Source organism: Solanum stenotomum, chromosome 9 (assembly GCF_019186545.1).
Source record: "Solanum stenotomum isolate F172 chromosome 9, ASM1918654v1, whole genome shotgun sequence".
Lineage (NCBI taxonomy): Eukaryota > Viridiplantae > Streptophyta > Magnoliopsida > Solanales > Solanaceae > Solanum > Solanum stenotomum.
The window spans coordinates 50,300,292-50,321,664 of NC_064290.1; the positions used below are offsets into that span (position 1 = coordinate 50,300,292).

The 21,373-nt window shown below is 32.7% G+C and overlaps 1 protein-coding gene across 4 annotated transcripts; it reads left to right on the plus strand.

Annotated features, from left to right (window-relative positions):
* The first annotated feature begins 916 nt into the window (after window positions 1–916).
* LOC125876083 (nuclear pore complex protein NUP1-like) lies at window positions 917–12,061 on the plus strand. Of its 4 annotated transcripts, XM_049557200.1 has the most exons (9): window positions 1,037–1,251; window positions 1,878–1,998; window positions 5,206–5,264; window positions 8,598–8,860; window positions 9,243–9,438; window positions 9,791–10,078; window positions 10,168–10,251; window positions 10,447–11,160; window positions 11,398–12,061. In XM_049557200.1, the coding sequence occupies exons 4-9, from the start codon at window positions 8,643–8,645 to the stop codon at window positions 11,905–11,907; spliced, it is 2,010 nt and encodes a 669-aa protein (XP_049413157.1). In that variant the 5' UTR covers window positions 1,037–1,251; window positions 1,878–1,998; window positions 5,206–5,264; window positions 8,598–8,642; the 3' UTR covers window positions 11,908–12,061. The 4 variants fall into 4 exon arrangements, with proteins under 4 accessions (XP_049413155.1, XP_049413156.1, XP_049413157.1 ...); XM_049557198.1 differs by lacking the exon at window positions 1,878–1,998 and having other exon boundaries at window positions 917–1,251; XM_049557199.1 differs by lacking the exon at window positions 1,878–1,998 and having other exon boundaries at window positions 917–1,251; window positions 10,171–10,251.
* The last annotated feature ends 9,312 nt before the right edge of the window (window positions 12,062–21,373 follow it).

The window sequence follows — 21,373 nt, forward strand, 5'->3', positions numbered from 1 at the left end:
ATTAATTCTTGCAACTTGCAGAGAAATGAAAAAGATCAAATGGTAGATTAGTAAATAAAAGAATATATATATATATAAATCCTGAAAANTCCTCTTGATGAACCCTATATGTATGTGTGTTCTTATTCATATTTTCGGATATGCATCTATAGGTATAATCTTATTTTTTTAAGACTTCTATTCAATAAATTTGTTTTTATATCTTCGATGGCTGAAGAATTTTACATATAAAATTTTACGTTTTTTTTATCTACCGTTCTCATTCATAGTGCGTTAATTTTTATGATGTATTAATTCTTGCAACTTGCAGAGAAATGAAAAAGATCAAATGGTAGATTAGTAAATAAAAGAATATATATATATATAAATCCTGAAAATACATTTTCTTATAATTTATGTTTTTCTATAAAATTATAACATTAATTAATATTTATTTATTTATTTATTCTAATTTTTAAAAAATCGCGCAAAGCGCAGACAAGTACACTAATATTATAATATATTATAATATGACCAAACACCTCTTTACATCCAACAGTTTTAACTTTAGCTAATTAATATAGTTAAGTTACAAAATTAAGTAGTAATAAACTTATTTATGAAAGACATATTTTATATTTTTATATTCATTGACGATAAAGTTTTACCCCTTTCGTTTTAATTTATTCAACCTACTCTTTTTAATTTATTTTTTTAAAAATAACTTTTTTCTTTTTTTTAATAATTCTTTATTTTAATTTTCTACCTAACATATTTAACATCACAAAATAAAAAATATTTCGATACAATCTAATTGCTAGTTTAATAATATAAAATTACTTTTTTTTTTTACTTTTTTAAACTCAATGTCAATAATTTTTTCGGTAAACCTATATCAAAGAGTAAGGACCAAAACGTAATTTTCTCCTCCAACCATAAACAAAAAAAATCCTCTATTGCTTTGCTCAGTTGCTCCCACTGTTTTCCACAGTAGAGAGATGGAGTTCAATACAACGCCGACACGTTACGGTGGCAGAGACGGCGAGCGAGGCGCCGGCGGGAAGTTTAAGAAACCGTCAGCGAGGAAACCTCCGGCGACTCCTTACGACCGTCCACCATTGAACCAGTCTGGTCGGACTAGCTGGTTATCGAAACTGGTTGATCCGGCTTACCGTATTATATCCGGCAGCGCCAACAGAATCCTTCCATCGTTTATATCGAATGCAATTGCTGGAAATCCTCCTCCACTTGAACAGATTGACGGTGAATTAGGTTTGAGATTCGTACTTCATGTTATGTGAATTATTAGGGTTTCCATGAATGTGCGATTTTTATGTTTTTTTGGATATTGGATATTGGTGATTGAGTATGTTGGTGTTTTGGTTAATTGAGGTTTGCAAGAACGGAACTTTTTTGTTATTTTAGCTTACAACCTGATCTGTTGGAATGTGACTGTAGTAGCTTTTGTTTACAACTTATTCTAGCAAAAGGTGTTTCTTTGCTTTTCTAGGTTGCAGGGATTTTCTTGGATATGTAGTAGGTTTTATGAGAAAATTTAGTTTTTCCATCTCTGATATCATTATACCTTGCATAGAACCTGGTGTGTTTTGTCTACTTGTATCTTAATGACATTCCTTTTTGATGTCAATGTGCATGAAGTGTAATAGCTGTGGTAGTTTCTTTAGTTGAATTGGTAAAATCTTGAAGAAGTTAGACTTTGTGAGCTTGGGAGTTGTATTTGCTACTTTGCATAAATGGTAGACCTCATATGACACACAATTATTATATGTTGTATAAAAAATAATAATTGTGATCCTATGTGTGGTCTGCCCATGATTGTACAAACATAGATTTGGTATTTTTCTACCATTGGCTGATAAGAGAATGACATCAAGCAGGCTAACACTGGTCCCAAAGGAAGAAAGGTGCTGAGGAGCTAAGGGACTCTGGTGGATTCATAATGTCTCCAAGGTTGGACCCAGTGGTCAGGGCATAGGAGAAACAACTTGAAGGTCTTAGGTTTGAACTCCAGTTACAACAGTTAATGTGAGCCTGCCTGCATTAGCTTTTGTTGGCAGGATTAACGGATCCTATGCTTGTGAACTCAGGTTGCTTGGTGGATTAGACGCGATGCATGTAAATTTATCAGGAACACCACCTTCACAAAAAAAGAAGAAGCTAAGGACCTATTATAAGATTACTTACCAAAAGAAGGACATAAGATAATTGCTCAGGTTCTTATTGAAAGGTTTAAAAAAAGTGATTGGTACTCTGATTATGGGAAACCAAATTTTTTTTATTCATCAAACTAAGGCTAATAGTGAATGTTGCACTAATTGCCAATGACTGCATTAATTATAGGCTGAGGCAATTAACTCATGGATATCATGTTAAATGGATTTGGAGAAAGCTTACTACCATTTAAATTGGCGATGGTGCTAAACATTGTGAGTTGTGTGATCAGTGATGGGGTTTGGAGATAGGTGGATCAAGTTGATAAGTTACTGCATTTCCACTGTAAGGTTGTCTGTATTTTTCTATACTAATTATCTGTAGACATGAGCATATTTTACTTCTTATGGGGGACTTAAGCAAGATGATTATTCATCATGTTTCCTTTTTCAGTTTTTCTAAATTTTAATGGTGGTGGAAACACTTAGGTTACAGCTCAAAAGAGCAGTTGCACTTGGCTGGATATTAGGGGTTAGGATTAGAGGAAGTTATGACATGCAATGGATATTTCACATATTTAACATTGATGACACTTGGATAGTGAGGAAGACGAGGAAGAAATAACTGATGTACTTGAGTCTGCTACTATTTCAAGCAATCCCTAGGCTTCATATATATCCAGTGAAAAGTAGATCATTCTTTTTGAATCAAGTGAAAAGTAGAATTTTCTTTGCTAATGCACACTGCCAAAAGCTTGCATCATCCATTATATTGGGCTGTAAGGTGGAGATTTCTTAACTTCATATATGGGCCTCCCATTGGAGCCAAATACAAAGATAAAAAAGTACAGGAAGGTGTGACTGAGAAGTCTCAAAGGAGACTTTTTCATCTCACCTCACTTTAGTGCCCTGAAGCGACCTTCGCCTCGCCTCACACTTTAACCGGTTTTAATAACACTGATCTCATGTGTTTGCTACTGCTTAAGGCACCCTGCTGCCTTATCTTATAATGCTCATACACCAATTACAAGCTACTTATTCAGACATAACAAGCAGAGAAGTTCTGGAATTTTGGTAGGAGGGAAGTGGCTCTCACTTGAGTTCCACGTGCACATACAACAACAAACCTAGTGTAATCCCATGTGCACATATGCGACGTTAAATAATAGACACCATTAGGAAGGAGATTAAAAGTGCACCAAATACGACATTGAGGACTATTAGTGCTCCATGTGAAAGAAGAGGGATGACTTTTGAGTCTAAAGCAAAAGATAAGGGATGATTTTGGGCTTTTTATCTGTTTCGTGCGGGAATATTAACACCCATCAGCAGTGTGCTAGATGTAACCCAACATACCTCGTCTTGGTGACTGCCACACCTCTAAAGTAGTTGAAAGTTGGCTAGATGGAGCACTGACATACTTTATATCTTTGGTGATCACCACACTCTAAAGTAGTAATGCAACTGGACAGGATTAGACGGAATTTCCTTTGGATGGGTTTGGGGTGGTGGGGTGGTTAATTATGCAAAAGAGGTGGTTTGTGGAATAAAATTTTAAGCTTACATTATGGAAATTTCTTTTCTTGTTCTTTTTTCTTCTTTTATAAGTAAAAAAAGGTCTCCTTCATATAAATGGCTACAAAAACTTATTGATGCATGGAGGATCTACAGAAGACCATAAAGGGGGTATGGATGGAAAACCAGTGGTGCTATGGAGAGTTAGTGATGACAGGAAGGATATATGGAAGGTCAGAATAGAGAGCTATGGATGGAAAACCGCTGGAGTTTGAGACCAGTTGAGGTCTCAAATGACAAGTATATGGAAGCAAATCAAGATTTTTTTGGAGGAATTCCAACCTTTGACGAGAGTAGAAGTTGGAGATGGCAGTAGAGTGAAAATTGTGCCTAGATTTTTTTTTTTGAAAATGTTCCAATATATTTGAATGTATGATACATACCCTTTAAATAAATCTATCAAGACACAGCCTGACAGCTTCCAAGTTGCAAGTTACAGAATGTCATAGGGGTATGGCATGTGAAGTTGAGTAGGGATATAAAAGGCTGGAGATATGAAGTATAACTCTGCTGTTTGATTGCTTTGGGAAGGATTCCATTAGTTGAACAATAGACGGACAACTTATAGTGTTATGTGAGGATGGCATAATCGCTGTGTGTTTATGCTAACACCGGTTGATAAGGAATGACATGAAGGGAATCGGGGTGTTGGCAGATAATTTGAAAGACTAAAGCTCCAAAAAATAACATATTTTGGCTTGCTAAAGGTTCTTGAGCCATCTTTCACACACAAAGATGTGCAAAAAAAATGTTTTTAATATGTATAGTGATGTTTTCTGTGTGAACTGACTTAAGAGGGACATCTCTTCCTATCACTTCAAGGAGTCATGCCACTTGGCAGATTGGGTGCGTGTTCCTGAATTTGTTAGTATATAGTAGGGTGAATTCCTAACAACCCCACATCAGTAGTTCCATCATTGCACAATATAAGTGTGAAGGAATAGAGACTGTCAGGGATAAACTTTTCTCTAACAATATTTTCGATATATATCTAAATGCTTTGAAGAGAAAGCAAACTCCCTTTTTTTTTTGGTATAATGTAGATGTATTAATTAATTGAATTTTTGGGATAGGATGAATTTTGTAAATGATATTGAAGGTGCATTGGTCTTCCCTGATCTCCATGTTTAGAGAATATGAGTCCAAGAACACTTATTTACACTGAATGTAACTTCTTGCTAAACTTAGTAATACAGTTTTTACTTGCCTTAAAAAAGTACCCCTATTAGATACAATGTTCGATTGTATACTTTAGGACCAACAAAAATACTTTTTCGTATTGATCATTAATAAGCTTTCTTATTTATACTTGATAGAGGAGTTCTAATAATAAGATTCTTAGTCGATTGGATGCATTGTGATAAGTATGTTTGATACATCAAACATTGTGAGCTAATTAGATATAGATATCATTAAACTTGTTATCTTGTTTGTTTCCTCAGTTTGATCATTAATCTCAATTTTTTTAAATTTGGGACAGATAATGAAGATCCAGCAACAACACAAGATGTAGGAAATGACAACAAATGTACTTCAAGTGTAAGCTTTGTTAATTTTTTTGTTCTTGCTTTATTTTGGTAAATTTCTCCTATTATCTCTCCATTTTATTGGTAGAGTGTGGATGAAGATTTTGCTTTGTTATTATGTCCATTGTTTTACTACACGAGAAAGAGGAGCACAAAATATAATAAATAGATCTAACACTTAGTTTGGATGGCAATAAAATGGTGAGAATAGAATTTGTTGGCGAAGGTGACCTTTGAAAACTTGAAGACAAGGGTTGCATTACTAATAGATCTCTGCTGAAGTGATTGTTAAGCTCTGAGTTCCTTATAGAAAAGGGGTAAGTTCCATCCAGCATGATGCGTTACTTTTTGGGGAAACGGTTGGCAATTATCCACCCTGATTAGATGCTCCTGAAATACTAGGACTCCCAAATGAACTTGATAAAGAGTAGAGTAAACATCGTCTTTAGATAACGAGAACGACAAAGTTGATCGTTGTTTCCTTCACAGCTGATTGTGTGATGTTTAAGAAGTCGATTGACTTGTATATTATACACTAAGAAGATCTCAGATTACTTGCTAGAAGTTTACCGGTGAATTGATGATGAACCAGTATCATATCATGATTATGATTTGAAAGAATATATCAAATTAATTATTAAAATTTATCTGGGGAATAAGAGAGAAACCAGTATATATCATGGTTGTGATCTGGAATCTTAATTTTGTCTATGCTTTATACTTTCTTGTTCGTAGATTTTGTCAAACTTGGATATCTCAATGGGAAGTGCCTTAGGAAACGGGGTTAGAGCTTATATTATGTTATGGTGCTAGACAAAATGAGTCAATAGTTTGATATAAATTCATCTTCTTCCTATAATCGAGCTCATCGCATCAGGCTTTCCTAGTGTGGGTTACCTCTCCCGTGTGGTTTGCGCGCTATTGCATAGGATCGGGGGTTTTACCTTGTGCGCACCCAAAGGGTAGCGGCTACGGGTTTCCCTTGTCATAAAAAAAGATGTAAAGGTTATTTCACATTGAGCACATCAAAGTCAAATTGAAATATGCACTTTTTTTTTGGCTGGGTTAATCTCTCTCCTGTACTTGGTGTCGATTCTTTCCTGGAATTTATCAGCTCCATAGATCTCTGTTGTTGGCTGTTTAGATAGCCTTTTTTGCCTTTTTGGGAGCTGATATTTTCTTTCTTTTGTAATCTGTGCATCTGCTTGATGCTTTGTTAATCACATTCTTCTTACTTCACCAAAATATGCACTTTTTTGTACCCCCGGGGTTTGGTCTAGGGGTAAGAATGCAACCATGATGTGTGGGTTAGGCAGATATAAAAAGTTTGATACTTTAGTGGAGAAGGATAGATGGGAAGACCCATTATCCAATAAAAATCTCTTTTCAAAAAGAAATAAGTACTCTTTTCTTGACAAGTAAACCCATTGAATATTCTTTTAGCCTCTTACTAATTTTTAGTTCTTAAAAGAAAAAAAATCATATATGCTCCAATGAAATTGCATTCTTAATAGCAAAAGGACTTTCAGTTTGTTGTCATCACTAATAGAAGTATGTCAAATACTTCATACCGTCCTGGAAAGGAATTGTTTTCATAATCTTATACAGAGGTATGATGAATTCTAAAATTCTTTTGACGTCTACTTTGAGAAAAACCTCCTCCCCCAATTTGCTGATAAAAATCATCATAATTTACTTGTAATTTATGCTGTTTTATTGTGGAAAGAAACCGTGGAGATGAAAGCTTTTTAGTAACTTAACTGCATATGATGTTCAAAGCTTTTTATATGCTTTTGTGATAAATCCTTTAAAGGACCTACAGTAGGCTTCTCCCTAGCCTAATTTAATCCTCTAAAGTTAATATTTTCGTTTACTTATGCATAATCGATCTGATGAAACTTCATGAAGGTGCAAAAGTAGAATGCCCCTTTTTGAAAGTCAAAATAGGCCATCTGTAATGTAAATACTATTCTTTTATGCTATTAATGGTTGCCTGTAGCAGTGGCACCGCCATTTTCTATGCGTGTTACTCTCTGCTCCTTCCTCTTTTTGTTTCACGCAGAGCTTAAAAGAAGAAAACTTGAATAGGTCAGCTTCTTCAAAAAAAGAAAGCTTGAATGGGTTAGTTTTTGATAATATGTTAGCATGTAAGCTTTTGTCTATGTGTGTTTGAATAATTGGCTAATTGCAATTTTTTTGAAATGTGTAGTCCTTGGTTGAGAAGATGCATTCAGATACCCAAATAATATTATAGTATAAATATTTGTACTCTTTAGCCACTTTTAGCGAACTTAGACAAAGATTATGCTTATATTAATTTAATAAATACAATTAGATATTAGAAAAGTACTACACTCAGCTCAATTTTTATGACATAGTTCGGATTTTGAGAGTCTACTTTATTTTGATTGTGCATTTAGACATACAATCTTTAAGGTTTTTGAAAAAGAATTTACAGATTTAGAAACTACATAAAAAGTACTATAAGTCACAAAGATTACCAATTTAAAATAGTTAAAGGGCATATCAATAAATCATGGACAAAGATATTCTTGTTTGTTATTTGAAATCTGAACTATGTCATAGAAATTGGGACATAAGTTTAGTTTGAAATGGAGGAGATTTTTTGCCACTATAGTCACCAAACACACTCTGGACCGATATCAGATGTCGTTATGTGAAGGGGATATCAAACGGAAATGAAGAAGCAAAGAAGAAAAAAGGATGGGTAAGGAAATTAGGTTGGTGATCCACATTTAGTGTTAGTGAGGAAAGGGAAAACAGAGAATATCTCAGGGATCAATTAAAGGGTCTTTCAGTTCGTGGACAAAAATTATGTTGGATTATAATACTGGTATCCTTGATTATTTAGTACTTATAATTTGTTTGTTACATCACATTTAAAAACGAGACGTACAATGTTTAATCTTATAGGTATATTTGGTTTTAAACTTAGTAAACTTGAATAAGCTTTTGTTCCTAATTTTTACATTGACCTTCTTAATAACATTTTCTGACAAAAGGGCAATTTTTGTCATTTTATTGTTTTACTGAGGTATAGCTTATCCTTTTATTTTTATCCCACGTTGGGTGTTATATAAATGTACACCCAAGATTCCAGTATAACATTATTCCATAAACAAAAAAGTAACCAAACGAAGTATAAAATAATACCATGGCCTTATTAGGAATTGATGCTGTGAAAGTGCCCCCCTCCCCCAAACAAACAAACGCAACCCACGTGTGAGAAAACGAAAATGAAGAGAAAAAAGCTTAACTTTTATTTATTAATGGTTTTCTAGTAAAGAGAATATTTTCATAAGTGTTGGATATTATGTTTATGCAGTATGTGATATCCAGAACTACTGAAGGAAACAAAGATGATCCAAGTATGGAGAAATTAAATGAGATCCCCGAAGCAGAGAAGCTGGGAGAAGAGAAACCAAAGAATTCCAGTTCTACTGAAGGAAAGGAAGAGGATCCAAGTACGGGGAAAGCGAATGTGATCTCTGAAGCAGAGAAGCTGGAAGAAGAGAAACCAAAAAATTCCTCTGATAGTGTTGAAATTTCCAGAATTGAGCAGCTCATGCAGGGGAAATCATTTTCGAGGTAGCATATCATTCTTCATGTCTCTGCTTTTTTTCTGTAATTCTGGTTCTAGCCAGGCCCATCTGTCATGTTGTTGCAGTGACACCTCATTGGTTAGGAGCCAATTTCTGTTTTAGATGAAAAATGCATGCATCTTAAAAATTGTTATCTTCCTCATAGTCCTCAGTAGTTTGAGAATTCAGTTCTCTATAATTACTAGGAACTGAGATTTTGACTTAATAACCCTTTCCTCTTTTTTTGACGATCCTCCATCACTCTGTACATGTTCTGATACTGGATTTCTCTGTCTTGTGTTCATTCAGGAATCTCTTTTGACCATGTGCATCATTCAAATTTTTTCAGTTAAACCTTCTTATTGAAAAGCTGTCTTCACTATATGCAGGGATGAAATAACGCGTTTGACAAAGATATTAAACTCAAGGGTTGATGAAGAAAAAAAGTTAGCTAGCAGAACAGCTGAAGGAGACATTGGAAGGTTTCATTTAGCACATGAGACACCTAGAAGACCAAATGACAGGAAGCGGGATGAAACAGACTTCGCTATGCCAGGAACTTCAACACCTCTTCCCCAAACAAACGTGAGTTAATTATCATTATTAACCCTTCTGTCATAGAACACATTTTGTTTTGTGAAATGACTACAATCATAGTATTTAAGCGTGCTAAAACTTCAACTCAGCTAAATAGATACAAATAGAACAGGATGAACTAGAGGATTAATGTAGCTGTAGCCAGCTAGTCTGAAATTGAGTCACACTTGATTGATTAGTAAGAAACAACATTTTAATTAGTCAAGAGATGTCTTGGATGAAGCTTTAACAGGAAAAATGCACCAGTGAATAAAGTTTGGAATAGCTTGGAAGCAAGTACAAATAATTGTTTTATGAAAGACCCTCATTGATACTCTGATAAAATACTGCACTACTGCAGGTACGAGATGAAGTTGGCGCATCCCCCATTGATATTGCAAGAGCTTACATGGGAAGCCGTAGGTTAAGTAAGGGAAATGATTCTTATGGTTTTGTATCCAAGGTGGAGCAAGCTCCTCAAAATAGGTTCCATCCACCACCTTCACCAAAGTCATCGACTTGTTGGCCCGCTGCCATGGTGCAAGATCAGCATGGTCATTTTACTCCACTGAATCAGAGAGGATATGGGCTTGTTGAGTTCCCAAGGACCCCATACTCTAGAACTTTATTGCCGAAATCCAGAGATAGGGTTTGTATTGTGACTAAATTAACTTGTGCTTCAACCATACTTCTGTTAATCCGGGAATAGTTATTCATGTTGCACTTCAATTTTGCCAGCAGACTCAGTCACAGGTTGGTAGCAGGTGGCTAGATCCCTCAACGAAACCCTTCCAACAATCTCAATCATCAATCTACAGCCAGGTATATGTTTGTCTTAGCAACTTCCTATTACAAAAATCCTCTGTACTAAGTGATTTCCTATAGCTTCCTACATTGATTTGCAGGTTCTTGCGTGTTTATAAGAATTCTGTGATTATTAGTTTTTATTTTAATGTGATAGAACTCTTTCAAGGAGCAGATGGGATCTTTCTGAATGTTCTCATGAAAATATTTCAGGAGAAGACTAGGACTGATTTACCTCTTCCAAGCTATGGATCTGTGGGACCGATTCGGCGCATACGGAATAAATTTGGCTCAGAATCTCGCCCTAGGAAATCCATTTTTCTGAATTCCCCAAATGCTTCTTCACCTTTAGAAAAAGTTGGTGCTTCCAAATTGTTCTTGCCTGCTGCCGGAAAGAATTTGGAAGTTGGGCAAACTAGTGGTGTAGAGAAGTACCAGTCAGCGGATCATAGAGTAGTCAGGTCTGAAGAAGCTATACCACTCATAAGTTCTTCAAATGATACTGTAAGAAAAATATTAGAGCAACTTGACAGACACAAGCCCACTCCTGCAGAAAAGGCAGCTGAGTTGAAGCTGGCAAGCGAATGGAAGAAATATCCCGGCAAAGAAATCTCTGATTCCACTCCAAATGATAAAATGAAATCCTCACATTTAGGAGAATTTGGTATACGTATGAACAATGGTCTGGCAGCTGCCCAATCGTCCAAGGAAGGAGATAATGAAACAGTCAATCGTGTGGAAATACCTCAGGAGCAAACTACGCGTGAAACTGACACTGGTATGGATGCTAGCGCTAAAGCTGCTAGTATAGCTAACGTGTTTGTTACGACAGCTAAAGCCAATACTGTCCTGCCCTTCACTTCTAAGGCAGCTGATTCCCAAGTTAAAAGTTTCTTTTCTGGTTCTCACACTCCAAGTTTGCACAAGGTACGTATTTGTTATTGGAAGTTAACTTTTCAAATGGCACTAATCTGCACCTTCCTAACATTCTCGAGTTTGTTCTTAAAAGCAACTTCTTTTACAGTTCAAAATTTAATTTATGCATTAGAAGATGGAGGGTGCAAAAGCACAAAACCACCTGGGGATATTAATTTAGGCGTTGTTGCTAATATGATTCATAATATAATAGAGAATCGCCACTTAACATGGATGTCTTTGCTGCAGGACTCGATACGCACGGATGATGGACAGAAAGATAAAGGTTCTACCTCACAGTGGCCTTCTTTCCATAATCAAAGTAATGGGCAGAATGCTGCAACGTTATCCAACTCCACGGGTTTCCAGCTACCAAGAAATGCTCCTGGACAAGCCTCTAGTGCAAAACCTAACTTGCCATCCATTTTTGTGAATAAGCCCAATCCTAGAAATGCGACTTCCCCAGATAATGGGTTTGGATTCAGTTTCCCAGTCGCTGCATCATCTGGTGCACTCTCAGAACCACCAACACCATCCATGCCATCTCCCGCAGCCGGTGTCCTCTCTCAGCCAGTGGATGCATCCACTTCTCCAGTATACACCTTCGGCACTGGTAAATCAGCTGAATGCCTCATCTTCTCTTTTCCCTCTACGAGCAATGCATCTGTTCCCGTGGATGCTTCAGACCTCAAGTTTAGCTTTGGAACAGACAGGACATCAAGACTATCTTTTGGTGCAATAGGAAAAACAACATGCTAGTTTGAAGGTTTGTCAATACTCTAGCTGCAGGATTTTCACCCAATGATGGAAACTCTGTTTCATAATTTTTTGTATTCTCACCTACATTTTGTTATCTGCCACAGCTTTCATTTTGAAGGATGGATGAATACCTGATATTAAAAGTTTTAGCAAACACATAATTGCTGATTGACTTGATTATGATTGTCTTATGCATCTGAGATATATTATCCATATGTTGAAGGTTGATTTAAGCTAAGTTGCTCGGACTCTCCAAAAATGTTCCCGTATTCGTGTTATTTATGAAGGATGATATGTACCCGATGACATTTTTGTAGAGTACGAGCAACATAGAATTTAAGACTTGGTTGTTGGACAAATTAAAAATGAAAAATGATGCTTTATGTTACAATGTATGATGCAGTATTAAAAATCCCAAGTAATAAAGTAAAACATATTTTGAACTGTGTATTTCAAAATACACTATTAAATTAAACAAAGCTATTGAGTTCGATCGAGTTGTATCTAGTCACCACCTTCCTTACAAAGAAGAATTATATAATATTCTTGTTTTATTTCATCTTCTCCTCCTTTTAGCCCCAGCCAAACATAAATAACTAAATCAAGACCAAATATCCCTAGTTATTCAGTTATACAACTAGGGTCTAGCTAGTTTCACAAACACCAATTCTAGTTGTCACATAAAAGAAGAATTTGAACTAGATCTAGTTTTAACACAAGTAGAGAACATGATGCCTTAAGAATCATGCATTGATTGTACACAATATCCAAAAAATCTCCCAACTAAAAAGAATTTATCCCTTTGGCCATGTAAGTATATAAATCCCAAGTTGTTGATAAGATGGCCCTACTCACACATGATTTTGTACCACCAAGATGGTGTTTGAATCAACTTTTAGCTAATGTCGACTATTTTATTGGGTATCAGTTACTTTCATTCAGAATAGATGTTGAGTAACTTTATTCATCAATCAGACGAATAAATAATAAACTTCTTATCTAATTTCTTATTTCTCTATTAGAAATTGAATCAATCAGACTCTCATAATATACCATCACTTCTAGATTACTAAACCGCACACTTGAATGTATGAAATATCTCTAATCTCCTATGTATCCAAGAAATGGACTAACATACATGAATTTCATTTTATACTACTATCAAAGATATGAAGTCTTTGTCTTTGATGTGACATGTTTTTTAGTGTTTTCATCTGATGTAAGGTTTTTTATTTTGGAATTCAATTGATTTAGATTGCACCAAAGTGCTCCACTTTGAAGGATTAAATACTTTCTATCAAAATCGATTTGTTTTACAGATTTAAATTCAAATTTTCTAATTAATAATAATAAAAATATTTAGCACTTCACGAATGATGCATGATCTTTGATGTGACCTACTTCCAAGGTTTTCATAGTCATTGAGATGGGATCTTTTTCTCTCTTATTTGATTCTTTTTCTTCGAGGGGTACAACTATGATAACAAAGAATTAAATCTATGAAAAAAGACTTTTAAAATTTCATTAGACTATGTAAAACTAAATAAAAATACCTTCAAAAAAAATAGTTTGATCTAAACACCAAAAAAATCACATCGAACCGACAAATGAACACTCAATAATTTTTTGGACCTTTTCTCTTAAATTTTTTTTATTTTCTAAAATTTCGTACCAAATCAAATCAGCCACTCTTTGTATGACGGAGGGAGTACTAAATAATAAATAAATGCATGTGTGTACATATTATTAATATTTATCGAACAATATTATCAGAAAATGTGTCAAAAAGAAGGGTCACTAGTCAGAGAATGGGGAAAGTCAGAGATGAAATGACAAGAAATGAAATGAATGCTAAGCAGACATGAATTTGACATTTCAGATTCTGTGTTACAGTACTCCTTTCCGTTCCACACTCTCTCTCATCAATCTGAAACATATATAAATTATAATTTTTTTTAGAACGGATCGATATATCGAGCTTAGATCCTATTTAGTAAAATCTTACTGAATATATATTATTGCTATCATTATCGTTGTTGTAGTTGTTGCTGGATCAATAGATTGAGTGTATAAAAAATAGTAGAAGAAGTGACCAGATGCGCCATAACTATTGTTTTGATTNTTTTTTTAGAGCGGATCGGTATATCGAGCTTAGATCCTATTTAGTAAAATCTTACTGAATATATATTATTGTTATCATTATCGTTGTTGTAGTTGTTGCTGGATCAATAGATTGAGTGTATAAAAAATAGTAGAAGAAGTGACCAGATGCGCCATAACTATTGTTTTGATTCCTTTTATTCAATTATGAACTCTATGGAATTTTATCAATTTCAACGCCTCACATATATATACGCACTCTGTCCCGATCTGTTTGATTATGAAAGTTGTTTATTTTAAAAATCACTGTTTGATCATGAAATTTTCAAATAAAATTAAAATTGAATTTGGAATTTGAAAAACACTATAAACTTTTTTTTCTCTTCACTTTTACTATATCTTAAAAAAAAATTCGTAGCTTATTTTTTATAAAATTTCATACTTAAATTATATTTCGTGTTATTTTAGGAAAATTACATCCAAATAATTATTTGCAAAAAATTATAAACCAAACACAACTCCATATTCAATTTTAACATAAAAAATTATATAAAGTAAAAAAATGTTAGTAATAGTATGTAATGGTTTATTTATGAGATATAATCTTTGTGATATTATATGACTATCTGTTTTGAGATATTACTCCTATAAAACATATTTAATTGTATGTTTCAGATAACTAATTAATCAAGTTGGATCATTTTACCAGTTTTTAGAAATCGGGGAGTCTAAACCACATTTTAAAAAATATATTCAAATTTTAAATGCTCTTTATAAAACATATGGTCAAACACAATTCCTACTCTAACCCCAACTTTAGTTTTTTTTTTTTATAAATAAAATGAATAATATTTACATTTCTTGATCGTCTTAAGAGTTTTGATTTGATTGATACGGAGTTTAAGAAATGAAGAGAAACTTTTAAATTTGATGATATTAAACTAAATATATATATGAAAATTTTTAAATTTTGTGATCTTAAATTTTTCTATTAAAATATTAAAATGGGAAAATACATAAAAACCCCCCGAACTTGGCACGAAAACTTACTTTAGTACTTAAACTTTACGGGTAATTATTTACCCCCCTAATCTCTTTTCAAGTGAATTTAATATCACCCTAAAATTATAATACCAGTCTCACAATGGCAAGTGCATTTCACACGCGCCACGTCATTGATATGTCAGCGCCACATCATTGCCACATCAGTACCACATAGACATTATTTAATTTTTACTTTTTTAATTCATTTTTTTTNTGATACGGAGTTTAAGAAATGAAGAGAAACTTTTAAATTTGATGATATTAAACTAAATATATATATGAAATTTTTAAATTTTGTGATCTTAAATTTTTCTATTAAAATATTAAAATTGATGAATTTTTTTTTCAAACAATTCCTATTACTCTGGTAGTTATTGTTAAGTTATTCCATCTCTTAACCAAATTTTGCTGATCCCAAGGAGACTTTGTTCAATCATTCCTTGCTTTTTTTTACTGCCTTTCTTGTTGCTCTTAGATTCTTTTTTTAAAAAAATTCAAAATAAGTGTTTGTTTGTTTTATATAAATATTATTTTCAAATTAATTTTTTTTTTTAAATTTAGGACAATAATCAGTAACTATTTTTAACTATGCATATTGAAGAACAACTTCTTCTTAATAATACTCACTTTTTTTAAAAAAATATCTAATAAATATGAATAATTTAGTAAATAATATCTTGTATTTATTTTATTGTTTAATTAATATAAAAAGAGCTAAGCTGACACTTATTTTTGAACGGAAGAAGTACATACCAAAAAATTTACAAAATCAAAGAAATTTAACACTTACTATATATACATACAAATTCATTTTAACTTTATGCCTACAATATAATTTTTTGACAAATCCTTTTCAATACCGAAGTTTTGCCCACAGGGTGGAGCCATATGTACTTGAGGGGGTGTCAATTGATACCTATATTGATCCTCATTGACTTATTCGTGAATTTACCTTTTTATATTCTGATGTCACTACATCAAAAAATGATCATCAGTCGCAATTAATTAATGAAAATAGCTTAATTGCAGTTAAATATGTATTTTTTTAGACAATTAACACTCTTTGTAAATAATGTCCCTAAAACCTATAACAACATTAGATCCAATTGACAATTAACTAATGCCAATAAGAAGCTTAACATTCTTTACTAATGTGTATATTTATTGCTACTAAATTTTTTTTTTATCATAATATATTCTTAATGAAAATTCTATCCCCGTCATTATTGATCATGTTCAGATGCATAAATGCATGTCTCATCCTTTGATCCAGAGGGTTCAAAGATGCTAGCTAGCTAAATGGACCTACATGTTTATAAAAACATGTACCTCACAAATTCTTGGTGGCAATTGACAATCATAAATATCTTTTCATATTTCCTAATTTAACTTTTTCTTATTCTTACATTTAGTCAAGAAAAATGGTTTAAATTTGTCATATGAAAAAAAAAAATTGTTCAATTTTATCATATAATTTATTATTAACAAATTGTTTCGTATTTATAGTTATGTTAACAAAATTCAAGCGTAATATAGGTAGACTTCACATATTCAAACTCTTAAAAAAATAAGATCTTTATTATGCATCGACTTCTAATTAAGGTTTAATTTTTTTTCTCAAAACTAAGAATTAAACAAAAAAAATTAATGGATAATAAAGCTGTTGAATTAATTGGAATAGTATAGTATAGTACATGACAAGTTTGTTCATATTTTACTTTTTATTAATTAATCATGTTAGTATTCATTTCTTTATCTTTTTTTTTTTTTGGATTTTTCGTTTTTGGAGTTTTTTGTTATCGATATATATAGTACAGATATAATTGATTTGACTATTCATCCGTAAAACTAAAAAAATTTGAGAAAATCCAGTCCGAATATATAAATGATAAAAGGTAATGTAGCTCAATATATTTCTGTTAATATTTCTTTGGATTTTTTTGGTCTGTCAATGTCACTCATAAATTGTACTAATTCCTTTCACGGTCTTATATAAGTTTTGACAAAAGCAAACTAATTCTTTTGACCATAAAAAATATTTACTCTTTTTTTTAAAAAAAAAATTACTTTTTATTTTATTTGAAATTTAATGTTTGATAAAGATTTCAAATTCAGCTTGAAGTTAAATTCGAAAACAACGTGTTACACCAGCTTTTCAACTCATTTTGCACTTTTGATAGTATTATTTCAAATGTTCTTTGCAAAAAGTATCACCAGACATAATTCCATCTTTAATTTCAATTTCATAAATTTCAAAATTAATAAAAAAATAGATTGAAATTTATGGTCAAATGGTACTGTGTCTACAAGTCTTAAAACTAAACCAATTAGGTCTTGATAAATATTTAATTTGAAATTATTATTGAGCAAATAAATTTTAAAATTTAAATTCGCGTCGACAGAGTGTTTAACACGTGTACAAGTTATTTGAACCATTGGTTTGGGTAAGAGATTATAAAATTATGAGATCACCCTTTTATCTCAAGGTAATAACTAATGACACGTGTTCCTAGTTTACACAACAAATATAGCATCTTAATATAAATATTATTACATTGTCATTACTAAATTAATCATAATCGTCTATGTTACTTGAATCTTTTAAAAATATAATTACATTCGTATTAATTTCATAAAAAATGCATATATTATAAAAGATTTGACACACATCCTGACAGCATAATTGCAGAATGTGAACAACATAATAAGTTGTCACTTTATTTATTACACGACTATATTAGGTTGTGATGAATCTTAAGTAACTTTGATAGTGTGAAGTTTTTGTAGAAATAGCACCCAAAATGAAATTTTTCTACATTTTTTTTGTTTGTATACTCTTGATATACAAAACTCTAAACTAAAAATACAATAAACGAAGTGCTCCATGATGAAAGGTGCAATTTTTCAAGTGCACATCAAAAGTGGGAAACAATTGGTGACATATGTAATCTTCCTCTTTTATTGGTAAACACATTCATATAAAAGTTTTGGACCACTTATTCTTTTGAAAAGTTGAATGAATGAAAAAAGAAAAATCTTGAGCAAGCTATTGAAGCAAATTGTTAAAAGTGTTTGTTCTTAGTGCTTTGAGGCAAAATAATATTGGGGGTAGGGGGTATGGGTACAAAGATTGGATGCCAGGCCAATAGGCATTTTGTGGTCCATGAATGCTATTGTGTTTCACATAGGTAACATAATTGCTTCATTTGTGGGAGAGTTGTAAACTATATGATATGCTTGGACATAAAAGGTCTTTTACTAGATATGTTCACCTTTGGGTGAAAAAAGAGAAGGAAACAACTTTTGCCATCAATATCAGCCCAATTTACAAGAGAAAACAAACATAAAATGTAATTTCACACACACATAGAGAGATGTTGGCTCGCAAGACATGATTTATGAGGATTTTGAGTTGTCTAAATTCATCCTCATATCGGTGCTCAATACTACTACTACTAATATATATATATATATATATATATATTGATATTTATATATACATTCATGCTCAAATGTATAAAACATACCTTCCTTTGGTTTGAGATAATTGCTCAAACTATTTCTTAAAAAAGGTAACTGCTCTGAAATATCTCTAAACTCATTTAGAAATCAAAGTTTCTTTTTTCTCACTTCAAAAATGATATCTTTGGGATATACTTAGTTCTCTTATACTTTCTCTCAAAACATCTCTTTAGACTCTACTCAAAACTCTTGTAGGGCGTGAGGACGGACGAACTAGTCCAACACTATGATAGTCTTACATACCTGGGAAGAACAAAGTTCTTGACGAAAATTGAAGGAAACTTGAAGAATGATCGAAACCCTTGCTTTTCTTCTCTTGAATCCTTGCTCTAAGTCTTTGAATTGTTAAAGAACGTAAAAGAATGTTTTAACACTGATTAGACCCTATATAGGTGAAAATGGTCAAAATTAAGGCTTAGGAGGGATAAAAAAAAGTCTGAAATACCCTTAATTAATTAGAAAACTTAAAACCCCAAGCGTATCTCACAGAGTTCCTGACAGCCCGTCTGAAAAAGTTCCTGACGGCCCACCACCAGGATGACCACCTGTCACCTCTCATCGTCAAAAACACCTGAAACACTGAAAATTCTGCAAAGTTGACGGGCCAGCTAACGGACCGTCAAGTAGTTGACTGCTCGTTAGGGTTGTCGTCAACTTTTTCTTAATATGACAGTCTCTGGTAAAACAACCATAACTTTTAACTCCGAACTCAAAATGAGGAAAACTCAGTGGAGTTGGAAAAAAGGACTCAATGGCCCTCAATTTGATAGGTCATAGGCCACCTAATTGATTGCGTGATGGGAGATAAGATCGTTTGAAGTTGACCTAAGTAGAATCTTATGTCAAAACTTTATCGGTAAGGGAGCTTTTGACTCAACTTTGTGCTAAGGGATTTATTGACCTTAGTAATTGTTTGGTCGGGAACAAGTTATCCGAAGATTAGTTATCCTGGGGTTAGCTATCCTGGGATAACTTATCCCATCACTATGCTATAAATGGTGGGATAAGTTATCCCAAACATGGCAACCAAACAAGAAACATTTTTTTATCCATCACTATTTATTTTTATCCCTCACACCAAACGACCCCTTAATTCATATCCAAATCTATTTCCACACTAAAAAATTGACCTTTACAACTATGAGAAATTTAAGAATTACCCGATACGACCTTACATGTAAATAAATAATGGTTCGGGTCTTAGCTTAGAAATTTTTGAGATGTTACATGTGAGTTGTTTCATTCAGATGTCATCTACTACTTGGTTGATCATTGCATTAATCGTTGTAACTGCATACTATAAGCATAACAATAACTATGATACAATTTTAAAAAAGTTGGGGCTGGTAATATAAAATCTAAGCAATAGTAATGACTATTCTGAGACAAGGAGAAAAAAACTTTATGATATTAACAATTTTAGGGTCATTTTGACATATACATGATACGACATACTATAATAAAAAAGAGATTGATGGAGGTTCATAAGAAAGGAGCAGGACGTCCTCCATTTGAATTTAGATAATTATGTTCTTGTATGGACGTGATGTTCCACTTTACATAGGGGTGTTGTTGTTCAAGACTTTTTGGTCTTCTTTAACGTCTGATGTTGTTCTTTATAACTTCCTGAAGTTTAGAAAATTTCGTTACTTTTGACCAACTATTTTCATGGTGATTTTCTTAGAATTCTTTCTTATACTTAAAACTCTCAATGATTCATAATTTTTGTGCAACAAAAATAAAAATTAAAAAATAGCACTTTAAGATTTCGGGAGGAACGCTTTGCCTTAAGATAAAATATTCTTGACAATGTAGCGTATGTATCGAAAGTACAGATATTACCGAATGATCATATGCAGGCTTAATAAAATAATTCAATATCGAGCGAAGCATGAATAATTTACCTAGTTAATTATAAAAGCAACCCTTACGATTTTTCTTCCATTTTTTCACAACCCCAACACCTAGAACAAAACTATTCTCTTCTCCATTTTCCTCCTATGACAAGGTAAGCATATTCCTTGATTTTCTAAGTAATTCAAACTTATTATTATGGATTCTAAATAAGATTCTCCATTTAAAATCTTACAATTTTAAAGAAAAACTCATCTCATAGTTCAATAGTGGATTCTAAGCATTATTCTCCAAAGTTAGAGCTTTTCTATTGCTTGAACACAATTAAAGTATGTAATACTATCTAACAAATATCGAAATAAATTTACTAAACTTGTTCACATTAATGATCTTATAAAACATATATATATCAAATCCAAAGTAAAACATTTACTTTTTAAATTCACTTTTGAAAAAATTAAAGGGAATCCATAGAGATTCATGAGTTTTGGTGTTAAAACATTGATAAAAGGTATTAATTATAGCTCTAAATCATTGTAAAAATCTTAATTTTGGATTGCAATGGGCAAACTTATAAGATTAATATGAAAGAGACAACTTTAAGACTCCTCCCCCGCGATAAAAAAAAATGTAGGCTATAGATCATGTCGTATTATAACTTTCATCCACCACAAATATTCAGATCGTTACTTTTTATAAAAAACATCCAAATTATTCCTAACTTGCTCCAATTCATTTCTCTCCAATTCCAAACATCCATATTCATACTTTTGGCATATCACTTTCAATGTGTGACATAATATTAACACCTATGTAACACCCATGGGGCTTTACACACAACTTTTAACAAATTGTTGTCCAACCAAAAATAAGACCTAACTTTAATTAATTGACACATTTCAAAAGCTTTTTAAAGACTTTTAGGTTTTTGCTTGTCCTTAAATGA

What these genes read in the sequence shown, in the direction of transcription:
- LOC125876083 (XM_049557198.1), top strand. Translation starts at nt 978, where the DNA reads ATGGAGTTCAATACAACGCCGACACGTTACGGTGGCAGAGACGGCGAG. An exon ending in CAGGGGAAATCATTTTCGAG is followed by an intron (nt 8,861 to 9,242) that starts GTAGCATATCAT and finishes CACTATATGCAG; the next exon opens with GGATGAAATAACGCGTTTGA. An exon ending in CACCTCTTCCCCAAACAAAC is followed by an intron (nt 9,439 to 9,790) that starts GTGAGTTAATTA and finishes GCACTACTGCAG; the next exon opens with GTACGAGATGAAGTTGGCGC.